The 26,289-nt window shown below is 34.4% G+C and overlaps 1 protein-coding gene and 1 pseudogene across 1 annotated transcript in view; both read right to left on the minus strand.

The window, feature by feature from the left end:
• The window catches only part of LOC145243568 (glutamate receptor ionotropic, kainate 2-like), a 70,386-nt gene that overhangs the window by 20,122 nt on the left and 23,975 nt on the right, over positions 1-26,289 (minus strand). The window contains exons 2-7 of the mRNA XM_080106550.1: positions 21,822-21,977; positions 19,053-19,328; positions 13,681-13,865; positions 6,302-6,484; positions 2,750-2,884; positions 1,168-1,392 (exon numbers count right to left, since the gene is read on the minus strand). Of these exons, the coding sequence (XP_079962676.1) occupies positions 1,168-1,392; positions 2,750-2,884; positions 6,302-6,484; positions 13,681-13,865; positions 19,053-19,328; positions 21,822-21,977 (1,160 nt within the window). The remainder of the gene's footprint in view (positions 1-1,167; positions 1,393-2,749; positions 2,885-6,301; positions 6,485-13,680; positions 13,866-19,052; positions 19,329-21,821; positions 21,978-26,289) is intronic.
• LOC145244041 (5S ribosomal RNA) lies at positions 8,790-8,906 on the minus strand (annotated as a pseudogene).

Genomic DNA, 26,289 nt, shown 5'->3' on the forward strand with positions numbered 1-26,289 from the left:
CCATATTTTGTCTCTATAGTAGTGTGTCTGACCCGCTCATGTGGCTCATGTGTATTAGTCTCCACATTCAAGAATTTTCCTTAATATTTCAGCTGTTTTCATTATTATTATTCATTGAATCTTTCCAGCCATTCCTCTGATTCCAATTTCTCCCATTCGTTTTTAAAAAAGTTTTTCGGAATTGTTCCTAGTGCTCTTACTATTATAGGTATTATCTTGATTTTCTTCATCAGACATATCCCTTTCAGCTCTCTGGCTAGCTCTGTGGTGGTGGTGGTGGTGGTGTTGTTGATGCTGCATCATCATCATCATCATCATCATCATCATCATCATCAATACGAAAGCTCGTGTGTTCTTTTGTGTGTCACACTTACATCCGGGTCGTTAAATTGTTATGTTCTTCTATTTCTTGTCATAAATAATTTTACCAAGAATTCTTCCTACGTTTTGGTTTCGGTTTCGACTATAGCTGATGGCACTTAAATCATCTATTTTTTTTATAAATAATTTTATCAAGAATTCTTCATGAGTTTTGGTTTCGGTTTCGATTAGGCCTGAAGAAACTCATGTTATATATATATATATATATATATATATATATATATATATATATATATATATATATATATATATTTTTTTTTTTTTCATAAGTTTTATTTCGGTTTCATTTCAAACTGATGAACCCAAGTCATATGGATATGTTTTTTTTTTTTTTTTTTGAAATCGCAACTTCATAACATATAAAAATCGATAGAACATTAACTCTATAATAATATATACGAAATCTACAAGAATTAAAATATCATATTTAAGCGTACTTTATGACCGGGCTTTACCGGGCGTTCGTGCTTGCTAAGATAAATACTTTTGCAGTTTTAACAAAAAAGCTACAATAATATCAGAGCGTCTCCATTTACACTGAACATCTACAGAATGCCAACATCAATATATTACATCTGTGAATGAGTTCACTGTGGAATTTCCACAGGTCCCGCTAGTTATTATTATTATTATTATTATTATTATTATTATTATTATTATAAATCTCATTTTTACTAATGTGGCTCTATGCCTTTATTGGAGCGACTTTTATAAAAGCTTTTACGTCATCAATAGCGACGTTTACCTAAACCCTTAAATAGAAATTGTCGATAATTTTAAACTCACGGGAATTCCGCCAACTTTTAGGATTTGGTTTCCGAGTCCGGCTAAAACATTTGGGAAAACGTCATTGGTAAGAAGCAAAAGACCAAATCCGGTGCACCATTCCCCGATTCGTTGGAAATCAATGTCGGTTACTTTGTTTGTCCCGACAAAGTCCAGTCGGAAAATGTCGTAGCGTTCGTCCAGGTTTTGCTCAGGGTCCAACAAAATTCTTTTTTCGCCATTATCCTGAGAACACAGAAATGGAATCATTATTTTGTTTGAAGTTTGGGTGATTTTTCTAGAATAAGAACGAAACAAAAAATCTGGTAAAACAAACGATATAATAAGAGAGTTGTGTCACGGCCACCGAGATATAGAAGGCCTGTTAAAAATAAAGTGAACGTGTCTATGTATCTGTTTGAAATGCTAGTAATGTTTATATATATATAAAATTTGGGGTGTCAAAACCAAAGCAAAATATGATGAAGGTAAAAATAAAATAGATAAACACCATAATTTATTATACCATACATGTTCACACTGAAACACTTATCACAATATTCTGTAGATCTATATTAATAAAACCTTGTTAACTTTGTGACATATTTCCATTCTATGGAGTCCAGTCGCGAACGAACACCCCATAATTTTATTATACCATATTTCTTCAAACTGAAACATAATTCTCAAAGTATACTTACGCAGATAGATATGAAAAGTCTTTATTAAAGTTTGTGCCTATTTCCATTCCATGGAGGCCAGGCGTGAACGCAGACCCCACAATTTTATCATACCACCCCTATTTAAGTTAAAATATTCTTATCAAAGTATTCTTATGTACATCTATATCAAAAACACTTGTAAACGTTTTTTTTTAATTTTTTATTTCCATACTTTGTGGACCAGGCGCGAACGCAGACCCCACAATTTTAATGAACCACCGTTCTGCCAGATCAAACATACCCATTCCTGTGTCTCGATACATCTATCATTATATGTAATCAGTTTTTTTAAAATAGGCAACCATATAGGAGCCTATTCGTGACCAGACACACACACACACACACACATCCAGCTTTATATTAGAGATATAAGCGTATTACTTATCGCTTGACTGTCTAAGAAGTTACATCCTATTTATATTTTTTGGTCAGGCATAGATATAATTTAAGTATATCTGACCTAACCCTAGTCTATTACTAAACTACCCCTAACTATTACCTTTATACTAAGTTAAGCATAAATAGCGGTAAAAGGAAGCAATGCAGTTGCAGGTGAATATTCGTTTTTCGATTTATTGCTGGTCAAGCAATTGATGATCATTTTACGTTAAATTCACAGAAGAAAGCAACCTAACTTTAAAATATAAAATATTTAATGTAAAAACAAACAAACAATTTCATTCCATTTATATGTAATCGCCGCCAAACGTAGAATCTGATTTTTGAGGGGGCAAACCATGACATGTGTGATAGTAAACATTTATCAATTAAAATTCTATTGCTAAAAGAACACAGATATCCGTTCTCGTTGGTAAAACTACGCAACGTAAATAAAGAACTGAATCAATATCGAAAAATATGTTTTGATTGATAATCCAAACCTGTTTGTCAAGTTCGTTCATGGGAAAGAATAGTTCGGTCTGCCAAGCTTCTGGAGGGTAAAATTCTGTCTCTGTCACATTGAGACAGACGCCGAGATACCGCGATACAGTTTCCAACAATAGACCATCGCTCAACTAAAAGAGAGAGAGAAAGAAAAACAGGAAAAAATTGAATCAATTTGAAAAAATATGGAATCGGATCATCATCATGATCATAATCATGATGATGATGATCATCATCATCATCATATACATACATATATATACATATACATAAATATGCATATATATATATATACATATAAATACATATATATACATATACATACACACACATACACATATATATATGATGAAAATAATGGAAATAGTATTCCGACAAAATAGAGAAATAAAAAGGAACAAACCGTATTATGTGTTCATCAACGTTTCGTCTGTATTTCGAAATAATGATTAAGATTATGAGATTAAGAAACAAAAAATACCAGTACCAAATACTGGTATTTTTTGTTTCTTAATCTCATTCATCCAGAGGAAGTCTCGAAATAAAGACGAAACGTTGATGAACACATAATACGGTTTGTTCCTTTTTATTTCTCTACACACACACACACACACACACACACACACACACACACACACACACACACACACATATATATATATACATATATAGTGATTGCTACTTATTGACAGAAGTTTGCTATCTCTTCAGTTAAGTGTTGTGCGTCTGTGTGCACGTAGGTGACTTTTTAATCCCGCTTTAGTCCGACATGAAAGTACACATATGTGACATAAAAACTTTTCTTCTTGTAAAGGTGATCGCATGATAATATTGTGAATCCTCGAATGTCGACTTAAACCACGTTTAAATTTGCAAATTAGACCATAAATATGCTAACTTAACGTTGCCGGATGTGCTGTAAAAGCCTCCTCTTAAGACTGTCGTTCCTGTATCTGGTTTTGTGATTTCAGATGATTAACAAAACCAGCTTTTGACAAAAAGATATCTGCCACATACAGTGCACTTCGGTTTCTGTTGTAATTTCTCTGACATTATATTTTCGTCCTGCTTTTTTTAAAAACGTTTTAAGACAGAAAGATCTATACGCTGCTCTTCAAAAGTCTTACAGCTTTCTCCACAGTGATCGATTATTCGCTTTTTTATTATTAACTAGCAGGGCTACCCGGCGTTGCACGGAACCGTATAAACAATGAAAAAAACAAAAGCAGATATTGAACATGTTTTATTCTTAGGGGAGAGGAATCTTTCATCTCAAGTTTTAGCGTTACAAACAAACATTTGTCTTTTATATATATAGATAATGACAGGTTTTTTTGGGCCCCCCCTCGAAGATAACTGATCGGTTGACCAACTTCTAGTGGTCCGTTTGACGTGAAATTTCGATATTTGTCATCCGGGTGATGAGGCTTCGATATGATACCAAATTTGTCAAGTTTAGTTCCGTCTTTCAAAAGTTTTAGCGTTACAAACATACATACATACATACACACAGACGTTTGGCTTTTATATATATAGATTATGTACATCCATCTCAAGTATTTTCAAGTTATTTTTCAGAGAATCCTTAAACTTTTCTTAGTTTATCTTGTGGCCTATCTATCCCGCCATAAAACAGTTATTAAAGAAGTCGTTTACCCTCCATCCTAACACAGTGTCCAGTTCAACGCATCGTATTTTGAATGATTTTCATTTCCATATTATTTGGTTGTTCAAGTACTACTCCAGTTAATATTAAGTTTTCTCCGAATACAACTTTGGTGAAACCTTTCCAATAACTTGAGACGCCTTCTATATGTTGTCCAAGTCTCTGACCCATATAGCAGAGTATTGATAACGCATGCTTCGTGAACACTTAGCTTTGTTTTTAATGTGATTCCCCGATCTAATCACAAACGTTTCTCCAGTTTTGTCAAAAGCAGAACTGGAAACGTCACTTCTTAATAATGTTTAGTTTGAAAATATAGGTACAAAGAAATGATTTGCGGCGATTATAAAAGGTACCCCTTTCTTTATTTTAAATCTAATTCATTACTAAGAAAAAGATTTAAAAAAATGGTAAAGTACACGCAGACTTGAACATGGGGTCATTCGATTTGCAGTTGAATGCGCTGTCACTAAGCTATATCGACATATTATAATAAACCTGTTTTTTTTTTGTTTTTTTTTTTAAGAAATGATTTGCTGGAATTTTATTATCTCCCTTGGTCATTGTAACGTAAAATATTCCATTGTAAAAAGTATTCCTTTTCATCTATGAGAGAGAATAGCTTTTTTAAAGCTAGGGCCTTTTCGATTTTCGATACTTATCGGATGAATTTCTGTACAAAACATATCTAAAAATACTGTTAAACATTAATTAGCTATGTGTAAAATCTGCAAAATAGGCCCAGCCGTTTCGGAACCTATGAGGAAGGAAGTCACACACACACACACACACACACACACACACACACGTATATATGTAATTATTTACTATAATAATTATTTTTGTCTACTTCGGGACAAGATCAAAGTGTAGTATCTGTTCCGACAGATACTGCAAGCTATGACTAGCTATGACTAGCTATGACTAGCAAAGACCAGATGTGGGGGCAACCCCACATGCCTGACCTTTAACCAGCTCCCATTTCCCACCTCTCGGGAGCTGGTCCCCTTTTCCCTTCCCCCTCCCTTCACTCCTCACATTAAAAATCGGCCTTGTGCCTAATTTGCTCGGTGGGGGAGCAAATAAATACCATCTGTTCTTCAGATGCTGCACTTCTATTTCTTGTTCTCTTTCGGTGGAGGAGAAATCCTTCACGACTGAGACAATTTTTATTTTTGTACCTTTTCTCCACGTTAAAAAACGACCCTGGTGTCTAACTCTGTCCCGTGGGGAGGCATAGTAAATAGGTACTATAATAATTATTAAATACCTACAGACACTAGTGTTTCATCCTTTCGCGATTAACACCAGTCGATAGATTCGAACCCGGCGACAGAAGCCATCTCTGGCTTCATTAGCAAAGACCATATATATATATATATATATATATATATATATATATATATATATATATATATGAAAAGAGATAGAGAGGGAGAGACGAGAGAATCTAAAAGTTAGTCGAAATTTAGGGAGAGAAAAGCAGAAAGAGAGAGAAGGAAAGATGTAAATAAAAAGACAGAAAGAAAAAGCAAGAGTAAGGAACATGTAAAGAGAGAGAGAGAGAGAGAGAGAGAGAGAGAGAGAGGGAGAGAGAGAGAGATGGAGAGATTAAAGCAGAAGGGAGAAAGATAGAAATAGAATGGAGAGATAGAGAGACAAGAATATAGTAATAGAGTGACAGCAAGAGAGAGAGAGAGAGAGAGAGAGAGAGAGAGAGAGAAAGAGAGAGAGGGGTGGGTGGGTGGGTGGAGAGATATATAAATAGATATACATTATTATTTAATGTATCTTCGTCAAACGATCATGTATCGATTTTCAGTATTTAATTTAAAAAGTGCTCAACACGTAAGTAGAGCTAAAAAGATAAATATAAACTTACAGACATTTTCCAGCCGAGTTGATTTGTGTCTAATGTAGTCGTTGGTGGGACGCACGGTTTCTTGAAAAGGAGCACATTAACCAGCAGCTGATCGAATCCCAACGAATTCAAATCATCGAGATTCGTGTCTAGGTTTCCGAGAACCCAAATCGTATTAAATCGGATCAGTTCGATTTCTTTAGCCTGAAATTGACATTGAAAAAAATCGATTATCGAAGGGAATCTTTAACTTCGAAGAAGGCGTATTACCACTGAGTTGTAAGTGGCTACTATTTTGGATCGTGTCTAACAGGGATTGTGAGGAGTTGAGTAGCAAAATGTTTGTTCAGATTACATTTAAATTTCTGTATGTCAGTACAGGCAGGGGAGCAGGAAACAGGGAGAGAATTCCGAAGTCTAGCAGTCCAAGAGAATAGACTATTAGAGTAGAAGGCTGTACAGCATCTATGGACCTCAAACGTGAAAGAGTGGGATTTTATATATATATATATATATATATATATATATATATATATATATATATATATATATATATCGATCGGGCAGTCCATCGCGCGGTTTGCTTGATCTGTGTTGGTTAATTGAAATTCTTGTGTGCAGGGCGTTTGCTCAGTTGGTAGAGTGCTTGCCTTGCATGCAAGAGGCTCGGGTTTCGAATCCTGAGTTCGGATGTGTCTAACTGACGAGCCCAAATGCGGGCGAAACTCGAGTCTTGGACTTCCGGTTCTTTGACTGTCATGGCTCTTGTGGCTGCGACGTTGTTTGGCTGTGGAATTTATTATATACAATCTCTCACATTCTGAAAATCATATATATATATATATATATATATCTCGGGTAGTCCATCGATTCCGACGATGACGTGGAGGTCGGTTAGTGTCCGTGTCAAAGGTGCGATGTGGGTCCGATCGGAGATCTCTTCAATAAGAGCACGACCATCATACTCCAATCACATGAGTGCAGAGATCACGCTGTGGCTTCCAGTTTATCAAACCTGCCGGTACGCCCTCATTCTATCGTCACAGGACTTTCACCTCTTTCCCAGCCTAGACAAAGTAGGAATAAGCAGCTTGCCTAGTACTGCTAGCACCCTCTCCACTGAAGGCAAAAGTACAGAGGCAAGGATGGGTCAGGAGAGTCTGCACACATGCAATCAGCCGCATCCGATGGCTGAGGCAAATTCTAGTCGAGTTATACATCACCCTTGTTGACTGCATCGGCACTGCAGTGCTGGTTCATCCGCTGCGCAAGCCGTTGGGATTCCTTCCTCATCCGCCAAGAGCATCGTTGAACAGGCTTGGATTTTTGTAACCCTAAATAGGGGAGCTAGTGCGTACTACACCTTGCCCAAGGGTGACCCAGCACTGTAACGACTAAGGGGTAGTGACATTCTCTCCAAAACCCTGGAGCTCCCGCACCAAGGCCTCGTTGCCGGATGTAGTTTTACGTCATACTCAGAAATTTATATATATATATATATATATATATATATATATATATATGTGTGTGTGTGTGTGTGTGTGTGAGTTAAGGAAAGAGGAAATAGAATACATTCAATTTTTTTAAGGGATAAAATAAAGCTCAACATAATGGGAATTCGATGTCTAGTTTTATTAGAAGAGAAATAAATTATTGAGGTTGTTTGGGGGAACTATATCGATATCTGTGTTAAAGGAGGAGTATAGTTTGTAATAGACAATGTGAGTAGATGTACAGCATGTCTATCATTGTGGGTTTAATTTATGCAGACAGTACGTGTGTTTAAGCTCTCGTGGAGAATATAGGTTAAGTTGAAAGAGGTGTCTTTTTTAACCATATATACGTAGATGTGTTGTAGTCATGGGGAGGTTTTTACATAAGATATAGGGTTTTTACATAAGATATAGGGTTTTTATATAAAATATAGGGTTTTTACATTAGATATAGGGTTTTTATATAAGATATAGGGTTTTTATATAAGATATAGGGGTTTTACATAAGATATAGGGTTTTTATATAAGATATAGGGTTTTTACATAAGATATAGGGTTTTTATATAAGATATAGGGTTTTTACATAAGATATAGAGTTTTTATATAAGATATAGGGGTTTTACATAAGGTATAGGGTTTTTACATAAGGTATAGGGTTTTTACATAAGATATAGGGTTTTTATATAAGATATAGGGTTTATGCTACGTTGGTATTTTTTTGCAGGAACATCTGAGACCACAACAGCATTTTGAGGAGATATATGCTATTAGAATATAATAATTATAATATCGAATAATAATATATAATAATAGTTATAAGGGGTATGTGGTTGCTAAGTAGGCTCCTTCAGCCTTAGACAGGCTATGGATACCCACGTAGAGTTGCTTGCACATTAAATTTTTGTTGTAGGAGGTGCGCAATCTCCAACCACACCTCTCCTGAGACGACATTGTTAAATACCAGTGGCAAGTGAAGTACAGGACGACTGGAAACAAATGCCGGGATAAGCGGAGAGAACATACAGCGCCTAGAATTCCCAAATGGTCACCCATCTGATACTAACCAGGCTCAACGTTGCTTAACTTCCGTGATCTGACGAGAACCGGTGTGTCAACGCGATTATGCCGTATATGCTAAGTATAAGAGAGAAAAGAAATATAAGACAATAAAAATTGAAAGTAGCAGAACAAAGTATATAGAAGTGATTAACAAAACTAATAAGGATGTAAAGTGAGAGAAAGAAAGATGGAAAAAAAAGATGGAGAAAAAAAAATAAATATTAAAAAATATAGAACATAGAAAAATAAAGAAATAAAAATTGTATGGAGGAAATAAAAGTTCGATTGATGAGAAATTATCCAGGTGGATACAGTTCTCTAAAGTCAGATTATTAATTTTTGTTAAGTAAATGAATGATATATATATATATATATATATATATATATATATATATATATATATATATATATATATATATATATATAAATAAGGGAGTAGTCACCAACAATGTGTATTTTTTAACATTATTTTATTATTCCGTGTCTTGGTTTTTCATTGAGAATTATGTTTGGATCATTGTAATAATGGTTTTAAGTCATTGAAATCGTTTACGCGCATTTCAGACGGTCTGTGATGCGTCCTCGTCAGAAATTATTTTCAAATGTATAAAAATGACGATTTTCGTAGTTAGTTTGAAGTTTTTCCAAGGGGTGGAGGCTTGTAAGTGTTTATTATACATTGGTATGCTGAATTTTTATTGCTTTTTTACTTGGTTTGTCCAGGGAGATTTTGACCTCGCTGTAGTCAGTCGCTATCTCTTTCTGCTAATGTGTTTTTCTTTTCCTTTAGGGTGGGGTAGGGTGTGTGTATGTGTGTGTGTGTGTGTGTGTGTGTGTGTGTGTGTGTGCGCGTGTGTTTATGTGTGTGTGTGTGTGTGTTTGCTTTTATTGGTTTGGGAATGTGTATATTGTTTTATAGTATTTTGGGGTTATTTGCTTCCTTAGGAAGGCGGCTGTGGTCCGGAGGTCGTTACTAATGTGTATGTGTGGGGAGGGGGGACTGGCTCTTCTGAAGTAAGGGTAGGGGTGCTTTCATTCTATTTTGATATTTATTTTTTGGATTCTTGGATTTTAGTATTGTGATTTTTCGTTTTAGTCTTATATTATGTTTGTTTAGAAAGAGGGGTGTATTTAAAATAGGGGATTTTTTAATGTTTCTATTTATTTGTCTCCCCATGTGGGTATGGCCAGACCCAGGATCGGTTCCTAGTGTGAGGAAGATTTTGTTCCCCAGAGGGGGGAGGCATTGGAGGGGGTGTAGGTATGGGAGGGGGATGATAGAAGGGAAGATAGTTGTTTCAGTCATGAGGGGGTTCTCCTCCCCTGACTGAGGAGGGAGCGAGGTGTTGGAACAGATATTATACTATGGTTCTAGGTGTCTCCTAGTGTTGTTGGTTTCGAGGTTAAGTAGGGTTGGTATTGTTCAGTGTGTTGTATTAGAGATAGGGGTGTTATGTCTGTGTGTGGGCGCATGTGTGTGTGTTTTAATGTGTCGGTTCTTATTTATGTGTGGGTGTGTATATGTGTATGTGTATGGGTGTGCATGCGAGTGTACCTTGCATTTCATGTTTTTGTGTGATGGTATTAGGTTCTGTTCAGTTCAGGAGTGAATTTGATGATGAAGTTTTTTTCCTGTGTAAGTAAATAAAAATAATTGTCTGTTTGGAAGATTGGCATTATTTTGAAGCTGTTTCCACTGCATGTGTGTACGTGCTTTGAAACATAGAGGTGTCTGTTATCTGCAATTTTGATGTTGCTCTTATGTAAGGCCACTCTATTGCTGAAATTTTTGGTGGCACCTATGTAGGATTTGTTGCATGTTGTGCATCTTAGTGCATATACTACATTTCTGGAGGTGCAATTTAGATCCTTTTTTATTTTAAATGTTTGTGCTGGGTTTTTGAATGTGTATGTGTTACCTTCTATTGTTATGTCACATAGTAGAAATGGTAATTAATAAAAACTGAAGAAAGTGCTCAATACTGTTGTAGAGCAAATATGCGTTTTATTTTTTATTGCCGTATCTTTCTGTTAAGTTACATTATTGTTTCAGCTACCTGGCCGTTTTTTGGCCTTCTGTAGCTTCCTCAGACTGTAAAAGTGAGGAAGCTACAGACGGCCAAAAAAAAAAAAAAAACGGCCGGGTAGCTGAAACAATAATGTAACTTAACAGAAAGATAGATAATAAAAAATAAAACGTATATATATATATATATATATATATATATATATATATATATATATATATATATATATATATATATATTCGAAGCTATCTCTTTACAACCCTTCCTTTTCATAACGTATCATACTTTCATAAATCAGAATCCATTTTCTGTAGGCTGTTTTTGAGCCCAGTCAATGACGGGTACTTTTGCTAGTATATATATATATATATATATATATATATATATATATATATATATATATATATATATACATATATATATATATATATATATAAGTGAAATTGTATGTGTCTGTCTGTGTCTGTACATTTCCCTACCAAATTACTCAATTTTCAGTCTACAGACTCGAGAATTGACATAAGGGATATTGAGATGTGGGAAAATCTTTTTAATCTGTTTTCGGCCAGAAGTTTGACTGTCAAGAGATCAAAGTTCAACGATTTGGCATTTGAAAACACTCTCAAACTCCTCTGCCAATTTTGGGTCTAAACACTTTAAATTTTAGATGTAGGTTTCTTGGATATGGATCAAACCTTTTAATTTGATTTGAGCCCCAAACAATGAATGTTAAGGGGTCAAAATTGGGCTCAAAGTAAAATAAATTTGAAGTCTGTGGTCTCTACCAAATTACTCAGTTAATTTTTGTCTAAACTTTTGAAATTTTACATAAAGTGTATTCAGAAATAGGGCAAACTTTTTAATCGGTTTTTGGCCAGAAAAATTGGCTGCCAAGCGGTCAAAGTTAAAAAAAAAATTTGACTTTTGCGATCTCTAGCAAACTATTCAGCCAATTTTGGGTGTAAACATTTGAAATTTTACATAAAGGGTATTCAGACATGCAGCAAACTTTTTAATCAGTTTTTAAACGAAAATTTAACTACTAAGAAGTCAAACTTGAAAAAGGTGACCTTTGCAGACTCTACCAAACTCCTCCACCAAATTTGGGTCTAAATACTTCAAATTTTAGATTTAGGTTACCTGGACATGAGTCAAAGTTTTTAATATATATATATATATATATATGCACGCACATAAAGTTATGAACAGTATATAGGGCCCGAGCGAAGCCGGACTGAACAGCTAGTATATGATATTTTTGTAAAAATCAAGACAACAAAATATAAAATAAGAACATCATATAGTGTATTTCTTTATTTGTTACAATTGTTTTGTAAACATTTGGACGAATTTAAACATTATATCATTTAAAAATATTCCAAAAATAACTACTCTTCAGACATCAAAATACATTTGTCATATATATATATATATATATATATATATATATATATATATATATATATATATAGTCATCCACATACAGTACTGTTTCGCTGTTTCACAGCTCATCAGTGCGGCTAGACAGGCAACCACCTCAAGCCAGGATTGAAACCCAACTGTCTGTATGGCAGTCAGGGCTCCTAACTAATATATGTATATAAAATCCCTATTTTAAGGAAACAAGTCCAAATTCTGATGTAATGAATTATTTTTACATTGAGTGCATAAAGATAACCGATATTTACACAACAGAATCGTGTCAGCGTTAAATGAAAGATGGTTGATAAGGGCAATTCAGAAATAGTCTGCAGTTAGTTTTGGTAGATATTACTTTTCCAGTGACCCCGCAGATAAAAAAAAAAATAGGTGGGGTCATAGTTCGGTGAACGTGTAAGCCATTCAGGGTGACTTATACTTGACTTGTTTACCCAAATTCTTTTATAAATATCCAACAGTCTTTGTTTTATCGTCGAATTAAAATATATTTAAGTGTATTTTACGACCAGCAAGGTCGAGCACCCCCTGCTTGATAAGTAATATAATTTTTTTAAAAAGGATCCATGCGTGCGCATGTGCGTCACTAATATTGGTAAAATCTTAAATTAAACCATGGATTATAAATTATAGAATACGTATTTTAGTAACAGAGCGAGTAACTTGGGGACTTTTTATTTTTTGTAAACTTTACCATTTAACGGACTCGAAACAATACAATATACGACAAAGAAAAAACATTACAATCTAAATCTAACGCTATATTTATTGATTATACCTGTCTTGGGACGGGTATTTGATATGATGAAAAATATACATAACCCACAGAATGATCACCAATAAAACGGAAAACTATTTAAAAAAGAAAAGGTGCACGTGCAGATTACAACATAAATAATAATAAAAAAAATAAAAAAACAAAAACAAATTACAGAAAAATCTTCAGGATGTACTTACCCGTCACGGAACGAGAATGTCATATTCCAAAAATCACGTAAATTAATCAAGTAGTTTTTTTTTTAATATAAAACTATTTTTTAACGATTATAATAGTAAATCGTAGCTATTTCAAGGTTAATGTTGATCTTCGTAGTTTAAATAGCGTGGTCTCCCTTTCATTTTATTAAATGTGGCGGATCAAGACACAACGTTTTCGCTTCCTCATAAAATGTGATTTTCTTACTTAAATAATCTATTTGATCAATTTATGTGATTTTTTTGAATATGACATTTCGTTCCGTGCCGGGTATGAACACGATAAATAACGTTCTGCTCTTTTAAAAAAATTAGGTTGAAATCTGGACTTGCACCAAATGAAATTCTTTTCATATATTTGTCGTGCGATATTTTCGTTTTTTTTTTTTTTTTTTTTTTTTTACCTTACCGATCTGAGGATCCGATGGGTCCCTTTTCCGTAAGTGAGAAGCAAATAAAAAGTCCTTTCGACATTCAAGGAGTATTTCTTCAGTTCTCTTTCGTAGTTTGCACTCGTGTAATTCACTTGGAACGAAATGAAACGTATATTCGCCTCCGATAGGCCAAGAAGAAGAGCACTAGTTTGATCGACGCCTGACAAAAAGCAAAATAGTTCATTCGTATGTCACAAAATCATGGCACTGAAGTTAACAAAGCAAACTTCAAGTAAAATATTTTACTACATATGGACCGTTATACTAGTATTTGTTTTATATATGTGCTGGTTAGCTTCATGCAAAACGCTGATAAAAAAATAGAAATAGTCGGTGCAGTAAGAGTCTATGCTCTTACAAAATTACAAGTAATGTGCTAGCTACGTCCAAACGGATCAATGAAGATCTCCGTTGAAACATTAAAGCATTGGTATAAATAAAAGGTGAAATATAATTGAATAAGCATATTTTTAATATATATGTTATTGTTTTTTTTTCTTTTAGTTACATCTTATACATACTTAAAAGAAAATAAGCGGTAAGATGGACAACACCTTAGAATTTGGAATATAGACTTTTGTCATATATATATATATATATATATATATATATATATATATATATATATATATATATATATATATATATATATAACCAAGTAGGAAATATGTATATTAAATGTATAAATATATAACCAAATAAGATATATATATATATATATATATATATATATATATAGTAGCGTCCAAAACTAAGGGACAAAATTTTAAAACAAAAATATTTGTAAGAAATAACAACTGTGGAATTTTGACAACTGGTAGTCGTTATCATCCATAATAACATACTAAAATTTGAATCATTTGCAAAGGATAGAAAAAGAATTATAACAATTATTTATTTTCAAAATAGGAACGTCCAAAAGTAAGGGACAAAATTGAAAAAAAAACCTGTAAACAGCCAAAAAACAATAAAAATACACGTACAATCAATATTTAGTAAATGAACCCTTGCTCTTAATGACAGCTGCACATCTTCAATTACAAGAACGAATCAGTTCTTGACAATCCTTGATACTAATTTTAGACCATTCTTCTTGAAGCTTCACCCACAAATCCTCCGTGTTAGTGGGATTTCTTCCCATAACTTTCATTCCTAAGGTTTCCAAAGATTTTCTATTAGATTTAAGTCAGGAATTTGCGGTGGCGAATTTCGAAGTCTTACTAAGGTAACTCATTACCACCTTTGCCTTGTGACATGGGGCATTATCTTGCATAAATGTAGCCCTATCGAAACCTGAATTCTGTATGATTGGCACAACATGATCTTGAATAATATTGTATTTTTTTTATAGATCTGCGCGTTTACATGAGTTTGTAACCGGACAAGAGGCGTTGTACTTTGGCTAGAAAACATTCCAAATACTATGACGCTTCCGCCACCAAACTCGACAGTTTTCTTAGTACACTTTGCACTTAATCTTTCACCAATACGTCTCTTTACATTGTTTTTTTTTTCATCATTTCCAAACTTGCTTTCATCACTGAAAAATACTTTTGTCCAATTTTCATATGTCCAAATTACATACCTGTTTGCAAATTCTAATCTTCTTATTCTTCGAACTAACAAGTGATTTCGTTCCCTGGGGTTCGATTAAACAGCCTTATTTCTTGCAGTCGTCTAGAAACAGTCTGTCTTGACACATTAACATATGAAGTACTATTCATAACCCTTTTAATTTCTGTGCAAGACTTAAAATAGTTCTTTAATGACATACGGTACATTATTCGATCTTCTCTTGCCGAAGATTTGCGGGGTCTGCTGGTTTTAAAAGCACTAACTATTTTGCCAGTATCATTGTAGGATTTAGCAACCCTGCCTACAACATCCTTGGCCTTTCCCCTCTCCACAAGCAATCCTTTTCTTAATTCAAAAACTTTTTTTTATTTACCAATGAAATTGAACTTTATTTTCACACACGCACACACACACACACACACAAACACACACACACACAAAATTAATATTAAAAAAAAAAAAAAGAAAAGAAAATGCATACAAAAACACACAGACAACTGTTTATTAATTGTAAATATGGTTTTGATTCTTAAACGCTGGGGATTTATTAGTTAGTTTAAGATCCATAGAGTGAATGAGGTATTTTGGTAAATGTTGCCAGTCAAGAGTAAGACTCCAAAGTCTACATTAATTACTTTTAATCACTTTAGTTACAAAGACCCTGAACCCTTCCCCTCCCCAATTTCTTGTAGGGCCTTGTGCCTAATTTTGTTGTTTGAAAATCTTTTGTTTTTTTTTACTTAATTGTATTTACAAAATTTTAAAAGCAATAAAATATATAAACAAGATCAAAGTGTAGTATCTGTTCTTCAGATGCTGCACTTCTATTTCTTGTTCTCTTTCGGTGGAGGAGAAATCCTTCACGACTGAGACAATTTTTATTTTTGTACCTTTTCTCCACGTTAAAAAATGACCCTGGTGTCTAACTCTGTCCCGTGGGGAGGCATAGTAAATAGGTACAACATTCTTGGAACGTTTCACTTTCTCTGAAATCTTTCTGATGGTGTGCTTTTCCTTGTGTAGCTACACAATAGCTTGTCTCACAGAGTAATCAAGTTTTTGGCGTTTCGCCATGGTGCCGGTTGATGCAACGTTTAAAAATGACAAAGACTCATTCTTTAGAGGAAATCAAAAAAATTTGAATATAGCATACTGTTTACATTGTTTTTCTCAATTTTGTCCCTTACTTTTGGACGTTCCTATTTTGAAACTAAATAATTGTTATAATTCTTTTTCTATCCTTTGAAAATGATTAAAATTTTAGCATGTTATTATGGATTATAACGACTACCAGTTGTCAAAATTTCAACTTTTCACAGTTGTTATTTCTAACAAATATTAGGTTTTAAAATTTTGTCCCTTAATTTTGGATGCTAATGTATATGCATATAAAATATATAAATATATAATATACTAGCAAAAGTACCCGTCGTTGATTGGGTTCAAAAACAGCCGACAGAAAATGGACTGATTTATGAAAGTATGATAGGTTATGAAAAGGAAGGGTTGTAAAGAGATAGCTTCGAATTTGCGGGTATCAAAACCAAAGCAAAATATGATGAAAGTAAAAATAAAATAGATAAAACCCATAATTTATGATACCATACCTGTTCACACTGAAACACTTATCACAATATTCTGTGGATCTATATTAAAAACCTTGTTAAACTTTGTGACATATTTCCATTCTATGGAGGTCAGGTGCGAACGAACACCCCATAATTTTATTATACCATATTTCTTCAAACTGAAACATAATTATCAAAGTATACTTACGCAGATAGATATGAAAAGTCTTTATTAAAGTTTGTGCCTATTTCCATTCTATGGAGGCTAGGCGCGAACGCAGGCCCCACAATGCTATTATACCATCCCTATTTAAGTTAAAACATACTTATCAAAGTATTATTATGTACATCTATATCAAAAACACTTGTAAACGTTTTTTATTAATTTTAAATTTTTTTATTTCCATACTTTGTGGACCAGGCGCGAATGCAGACCCCACAATTTTAATGAACCACCGTTCTGCCAGATCAAACATACCCATTCCTGTGTATCGATGCATCTTCTATCATTATATGTAATCAGTTTTTTAAAAATAGTCAACCATATAGGAGCCTGTTCGTGACCACACACACACACACACACACACACACACACACACACACACACACACACACACACACACACACACACACACACACACACACACACACACGGAGCTTTATATTATAGATATATTGTATAATATATATATATATATATATATATATATATATATATATGTACATACATATATATATAAAATGTATATATATATATATATATGTATGTACATACATATATATATAAAATGTATATATATATATATGTATGTACATACATATATATATAAAATGTATATATATATATATGTATGTACATACATATATATATAAAATGTATATATATATATATATATATATATATATATGTGTGTGTATATGTACGTTTTCCCGATTTTTTGGATAGCTTTTCAATTCTGAAAAAACAATAACTCCGTCATGTTCAATCAGCCGTGCTTGAATAATGACCTGTCGCCAATATATATATATATATATATATATATATATATATATATATATATATATATATATATATATATATATATATATATATATATATATATATATATATATATATATATATATATATATATATATATATATATATATATATATATATATATATATATATATATATATATATATATATATATATATATATATATATATATATATATATATATATATATATATATATATATATATAATTATAATTATGAAATGCATATCAGCAGCTGCCCATGCTGTAACTATATACGTACTCGAATATAGAACTTATGGTCCGAGGTTCGATCGCTAATACCGTCAAGCTACGTTGATGAACCATAGAGAACGTATAAGTAAAGTACGATATTTTTATTTTAAAGAAAAAATACATATTCATTCAATATGGCCGATACGTTTTAGGGAAAACTAATCCCTTCATCTCCTACGTAGGAGACGCTTATACCGAATATTTTATTATCACTAAAAAAATTAACAAATCTTACTCTCTCTCTCTCTCTCTCTCTCTCTCTCTCTCTCTCTCTCTCTCTCTCTCTCTCTGTATATATATATATATATATATATATATATATGTGTGTGTGTGTGTGTGTGTGTTTATATGCCATTGTGGGTTTGAGAATTTGTTTTTTTTTTTTGGTAGAAAGTAATAATTTATTAAGTCTCCTGACTAGGACTTCTGGTTTTAACCGACCATTCGTCCGAAAAAAAAAAAAAAAATTGCCATAGTCGTAAATTTCTTTTTTACACGCAAACAGAACGTTTGAACATTGGTCCGCCAAAAAAAAAAAAAAAACGAATTGCAAGAAAAACAAACAGAAACTATTCCTGCTGTCCAATGAAAGATGCATAAGAAAAAATGCTGCCCAAATATAATAATTTGGTAAACAGCTGATGATCCTTTAAAAACATTGCTACTATTGTTTGTTCATGCAAGTAAAACTATTCAGCGATGCAAGAAATTGATTGAATTACTAAAAATTTTCCAACGAAGGACATTTTTTTGTTTAAATTCTACAGCATAGCGTACAGACTATCTAAGAGAAGAACTGGCAGTATTTTACATGGATTCTGAATCGTCGTCTAAAAAATTGCGGACCATAATGGCCATTTTGTTTGAGATGAAATAGTTAGAATTAAGGGGAGGTAATTAGTAGACTTACCGAATGTTCCATCCATGAAGACTATGACTTCTTTAAGTAGAAGTGACTTCATTTGGATGATGACGCTGAGGATGGCCGTAATTAGATGAGATGCCCTGTGCCGGAGTTTCCATGGAGATCGACCATCCCGGCTGCTGTCGTGGCGATAACAATAAGTTGGTGGTACCGGAAGGTAAGGAATTTCTTTTTCCGTAAGAATTTGGTGTAATATGTGATGGGAACCGCACATGGCGTACGAAACGATGCCGCTTATGTTCTCGGCTTTCATTTCAGTCACTGTGAGAAATATGAAAATCTTTCATGTTACATAAAGCAATACAATTGAGCGGAGAGAGGGAGAAAATAGCAAAATACCAAGGACTTATATACGACATGAAAAAGAAACTGGAATCTTAAGGATGTATCAATCATACCAGTCTTTAGAGGAGAAACCGGGCTAAGGAAAAAGAATTTCAAAAACTATCTGGCGAATATACCCGGTGAACCAAGTGCAAAAGAAATACAACCAATAGCACTTAAAAGGGGCGGTTAGAATCTTAAAAAGGTCTCTCGGATGGAGTAACCAAACTAATGGGAGAATGTTTGGCATCCGCTGCAATGCCCCATCACCAAGAAAAACAAAGTGATAAGAAAATTAAAACAAAAAAAAAAGGATCCGTTAGTGAGCATGAGAAACATTAATATTTAGTATGTGCTTCGTAAAATATTAGACTCTCTCTCTCTCTCTCTTTCTCTCTCTCTCTCTCTCTCTCTCTCTCTCTCTCTCTCTCTCTCTCTCTATATATATATATATATATATATATATATATATATATATATTAAGTAATGTGATTTATAATTTAAAAATTAAAAAAAAAATTTTAAATTTAAAAATCAAATTTTAATTAAATTAAAAATCATTCAATAAAATAAAAAGCTATAGCAAACATCTAAATGACTACTTTAAACACAGTTCCTGATTTCAAAAAAAGAAAAACTAAAAGATTCATCTGCCTTACTTTTAATGCTAGGTTTATTTTTGGTGTCTTTTCAATTCAATAGAAATCCTCCTAAATTTGCTGATGAGGAGACCGTGCTTACCAAAAAAACTATGTATAATTGTTCTACGTGACTTCATGTATACCACAAATAAAAAGCACGGATTTCCGAAACGATCGTACAGATAATTGACTTTGTTGTTGTTCCTTCTTATGAAACTGATTTTTAATTTAAATAAAATTTGATTTTTAAATTAAAAATTTTTTTTTTTAATTTTTAAATTATAAATCACATTACTTAATATTTAATTAGCTCTAGGACATTTAACTATCGAGCTTATTATATATCTAAATTACAACGAGCATTTCCTGTATTTTAATTAAACTAGTAATTTCACTATTACATTAAAATACACTTAGCTCTTTAGACTATTATTCTAATCTCCTTTAAATTATATATATATATATATATATATATATATATATATATATATATATATATATATATATATACTAGAAGAAAAATGAAGTAAAAGATAACGGAAAGAAACTGAATCATTTTCATACGAATATAATGTTTTTTCTTTGACATGGCCTCGACAGAACGAACATGTGAAGGGTTGCTGGGGGACACACGCACCTATAGTTCAACCGGAGTCTGTGTTCTGTTTTTGTTCTTGCGTTTTGTCTTATTTTATTTTTATATTTGTGAACCAGTGCGCCCCCCCCCCATCGACGGATACGGACAGAACTGGAATGATGAAGGATGGAGAAAAAAGCCACGGCACAAAAAACGTTTGGGGTCACACACATTCTATTAAGAATGCAAACATTGTAGTAATGAATAATCCTATTCTTTTTTGCTTTGAGGACTTGTCGGTGGGGTCACGTTGGGTCACATTATAACGTAATACTATACTATAACTTGATATTAAATAATGGATGGTCCTATATCAGATAGTAATTCCATCAGTTATTATCAATCTTTGCAAGGACTGAACTAAGTACAAATCGTGGCGACACAAAGTTTGAGAAACAAGCAAAAAGTTTCATCCAAGCTGACTCCTCCATACACTAAAAATAACTTTCTGCTGTTACATAATGGATGGCTCTATATCGGATAGCGATTACATCAGCAAGTGTTAATCTTTACATGGGTGGAACTAAGTACAGGTCGAAGTTACATGAAAATTAGGAAATTATGGAGTTCACATGAAAAATATCAGAAAAAGTCAACCTGAGTGTTAAGCATGAGGTAATAGGTCAAAGTTTCAAACAAGTCTATCTATGGGATGTTGCATGAAACAGATTGCTAATAATGCTATAATAATTAAGAGAAAACGTTGATAATTGCTAAGAGCGAAATGTCCTCCTATGGTCTCTCTTTGCTAATAAGTTAAGAGAATATTAGTTTCCCTCGCTATCATGTAATTGTCAACTGATGACGAATAAAAAAATTACCCTCATATATTTTAAATAGAAATCAAATTTTTAAAATGAAATACATATGATATACGTTTATAAGCGAAATTACAACGCAATATTTTGTAAAAATAAAAACAAACAATTATTTGTTTGAAATTAATATTTCGACGTAATACGCCATCATCAGAATTTTATTTATTTATTTGCCATGGTGACACACGCACCCATAGTATGGAAGAATACAGTTGTAGAGAATGCTGTAATAACTGAAAGGAAATCTTTGATAATCGCTAAGAGTGAAATGCCCCTAAGATCTGTGTGTTCACTCATTTATCCTTAATAAGATAGTTAAAAGCGAGTGACTCACCTAATTGTCCCATTCGAGGCAAATCTCTTGTGTATAGAGTTCTGTACTCTAACTGGATGTCGCCGATATGCCAAGAGGCAGGAGTGCAGTGCGTAACATTCTCCATCTTATTCGGGCAAAAAATTTGACCCAGAAGATTTTCTTCGATGAGTATTCCTACGAAAAAAAAATATGAAAAAAAAATTGTTCAAGAAAAGTGTGTAACTTGCAAATTGAAAACTGCGTCAGAACCCTAACCCTAACCCAGACCAACAGAAAAAAGACACCTAGCTTCAAAATAGCCTAGACTATCGGACTGACTATCGAGGGCGGGTCTTTGAGATTGTTTATAAATTTTTAAATTAAATGCCGTTGTCTTTTAAATGAATGAATGAATTTATGAATAATATGGAATTTCATTTATTTTCTGTCTTTATTTTCATTTTCTATTTTACTAGCATTTTTTTTTCTTTTTTTTTTACACAGTGATCACCACTTATCAAGGCCCGGAAGCCACTCAGGGATAAGGGTTATTGCAAGTACATTACGTTAGTGTAGAGATTTGATGAAGTGTTTACTTAAGGGGGCGGTTCATTAGGAATTTGTTAACGGACTTGAACACATCCAAGTTGTAGTCTGGTGGGAAGCAGGCAGACGGAACAGAGTTCCACAGGCGTGCAGTTCTAAGAAAGAAGCTTTGTTCATGGAATCCGCGTTTTGATTTAGGCACAGATATAGTGTGGGGGAAACTTTTGACAGTGGATTCAGCTAGTCTAGTGTTTTTCATGAAAGATTGGCGAGGAGTTCAGACGAGCACCTGCCATGGAAATAACGATAAAACAAGGATAGGCTCGCAACGTCTCTTTTGTGGGAGAGAGGTTGCAGGGTAGAGAAAAGGGCATCCCCACTAAGCCACAAAGTCTATTTTGTACTCTGTCAAGGCAGGATAGGCTGTTTTTAGCAGCTCCTGCCCAGATATGGCAACAGTATTCTATCCTTGGACGTACTTGCCTTTTATATAGATAGAGAATTGCATCAGTAGTGAGATATCTTCTGGAGCGGTAGAAGGATCCCACCATCTTTCCAGCGACCTTGGAAACAGACTTGATGTACGTGTTCCATTTCAGATCAGGAGTAAAGGTCAAACTCAGAAGCTTGTCAAAACACGGGGCCTCACCCACACGAGAGCCATCCATCACAATTGATGCCAGCTGGGGATTAGAGCGTTGATGATGTAAGGATAGGAGTTTGGTTTTGGATGCATTAAAGGTAACCAGCCACATCTTCCCCCACTGAACCACACGCTCGAGATCAGAGGAGAGAGAATCAGAGAGAACTTTGTCATTTACAGCCTTTGATGTGTTGCCGTAGATGGTCGTGTCATCAGCATAGATGTCAACGAATGATTTAAGTATGTGTTTAGGGAGGTCATCGATGTAGATCAGGAAGAGAGCTGGGCCCAGGATTGACCCCTGAGGGACTCCAGCATTTATATTGCAGGCCTCCGATTTTTGTCCATCTACCACTACTCTTATGAGCCTATCGGAGAGAAATGATTTAATGATTGAAAAAACATTTCCAGTTATACCGTAGCTGGAAATCTTGTGAAGTAGACCCTTATGCCATACCTTGTCGAAGGCCTTTGATATGTCAAGAGCAATTGCCCTAGAAAGGAAGCCTTTGTCAAGAGATTCACTAATCCTGTGGGATATAACCGTCAGCACATCTGCGGGAGATCTTGCAGAGCGGAAACCATATTGTGTGTCACTAAGAAGGTTATTCCTGCTGAGGTGGTTGACTATTTCTCTATTTAATATGGATTCCAGCAACTTACTCATAACACACAGGAGACTTATAGGTCTGTACTGAGAGGGAGATGACTTATCACCTGAATTCTTAAATACAGGGCAAACTGATGAGGTCTTCCAGGGAGTCGGAAAGCACTTCTCCTTAAGGCAGCGCTTAAATAGTTTCGTAAGTATGGGAGCAAGTTCTGGTTGAAGCTTTTTTAACACTATAATTGGGATGCCATCATGGCCAGTTGCTTTACTGGAATCTAGGTTCTTTATTAGCTTGGCGACCTCATGCACGGATATTTGTATGTTATCTAGCTTGTTCTGTGTTATGGGAGGAAATATGGGGAGTTGATGGCCTTCGTCGCATAGGGTAGAATTAGCTGCAAAGTTCTTTGCAAATAGTTTGGCCTTGTCTGACGCTGACGAGATGACCTCTGGTCCATTGATAATGGTTGGGATAGAACGCACACTTCTGTTCAGGATCCTATTTGTTATTTGCCAAAACTGGTGGGATCCAAGCCGCTGATCAGCTACCTTGGATTTAACAGACTGGGCATATAGCTCTCTTGCATTTTTTATTACTCTTTTACAGTGGTTGCTGGCAGTCCTGAAAGCAGCTTTAGTCTCAGTGCATCTATTACGTTGGTAGCTATGGAAAAAGTGATTTCTGTGCGCGATAGCAGCAGCACATTCTGGGGAAAACCATGGTTGGCTGTTAGGTTTTTGTTGGAATTTTTTAGATGGTATGAATTGGTCTATGCCTACAATTAACCATTCGGTCAGATCTGATACTATAGAGGACACTTCCTTTTTAAACATGGAGTGCAGAGGTAAATCAGATATGAATGTACGGAAGCTATCCCAGTCAGCCATAGAGTATCGGTATACAGTATGGTGGAGGGGTACGTCTGGGGGCTTCTTACATTTCGTTTTTATCTTAACTGATACGACGGAGTGGTCGGAGGATCCTAGAGGAGAATGAACGGAACATGAACATAGCTCAGGGGAAGTTGAGAGAAAAAGGTCTAAGAGGCTTGCATATTGACCTGGTGTATTGGGCACACGGGTGGGTTCGCGAACAATCTGAGTGAGGTCATAAGCAATGGCAAAATCATGACAAAACCTCCCCTCATCATCTGTCTTATTTGAATGGGTCAGCCATTCCACGTTATGGACGTTGAAGTCACCACAGATGTGGATGTTAGCCGAGGGATGTGAAGACAGTATGTGGTCTATTTTCTCAGATATGCTCTTAAAGATAGTAACTCCGCTGTTGTGGGGCCTATAGAGGGAAAATATAAATGCATGGGTGCCCGCCGTTGTCCGGGTGTTTGGAGGTGTATGCTGAGTAAAAAAAAATTTTTTAAAAACTGTCAATTTTTTAAACTTTGACACCTATTATGACCCCTTAAAATTTATTGTTTTGGGCTCAAATCAAGTTATTAAGTTAGATCCCTGTCCAAGGAACCTACATCTAAAATTTCAAGTGTTTAGACCGAAAATTGTCGGAGGAGTTTGGATTAGACCAACAGAAAAAAGACACATAGCTTCAAAATTTGCTGTAAAAAAAACTCGACGCGCTGCTGTCAAAATTGACTACTCCAAAACTAGACGCTTCATTGTCAAAATTGACTACTCCAAAACTAGACGCTTCATTGTCAAAATTGACTACTCCAAAACTAGACGCTTCATATTCAAAATTTGCTACTCCAAAATTAGACGCCCCGCTGTCAAAATTCACTACTCATAACTAGACGCTCAACTGCCAAAATTTACTACTCCAAAACCCGATGCTAAAATCACTCCAAAACTAGACGCATACCTCCGCTGTATGAACCTGCTACTCCAAAACTCGATACGTTACTGTAAAATTTCGCTACTCCAAACTTTGACGCTCTGCTGTCAAAATTCGTTACTCCAAAACTAGATGACCTATATTTAAAATTTATTACTCAAAAACTCGATACTCTGCTGTCAAAATTCCACTGTCAAAATACGCTACTCTAAAACTTGACATTCTGCTAACTAAAATTCACTACTCCAAAAGTCGTCGCTCCCCTATCAAAACTCGATTTGTCACTGTCAAAATTCCCTACTCCTTAATTCGATTCTCCGCTTTCAAAATTCACTACTCCAAAACTCGACTCTCCGATGTCTAAATTCACTAATCCAAAACTCGACGCTCTTCTCTCAAAATTTGTTACTCTAAACTAGATGTCCTGCTGTCAAAATTCACTATATTAAAACTCGACCCTCGGCTGTCAAAATCTGCCGTACCAAAACTCGACACCCCGTTATCAAAATTCCATATTCCAAAACTAAAATTCTACGGTCTGCTGTCAAACTTCAATACTCTAAAACTCAATACTCTGCTATCAAAATTCGCTACTCCAAAACTCTAAAATTCTACGGTCTGCTGTCAAAATTCTCTACTCCCAAACTCAATGCTCCCTTGTTTAAATTTCCTACTCCTAAATTCAACTCTTTGCTTTCAAAATTCCCTATGCCTAAACTCGACGCTTTGCTTTAAAAACGCAACAAAACTCACCACATTGTTGTGGAAACTTATTTCTCCAACATCCAAATCCAAGTCACTTGAATCTCTGAAAAATCAGGTTTTTATTTAAACCGGAAGCATCTTATTTGCATATTAAGTGACAATATCGCAAACATATGAAGAGGAAAAACGGCCT

This window comes from Euprymna scolopes, chromosome 22 (genome assembly GCF_053919585.1).
Source record: "Euprymna scolopes isolate OS-2025 chromosome 22, ASM5391958v1, whole genome shotgun sequence".
Taxonomy (NCBI): Eukaryota; Metazoa; Mollusca; class Cephalopoda; order Sepiida; family Sepiolidae; genus Euprymna; species Euprymna scolopes.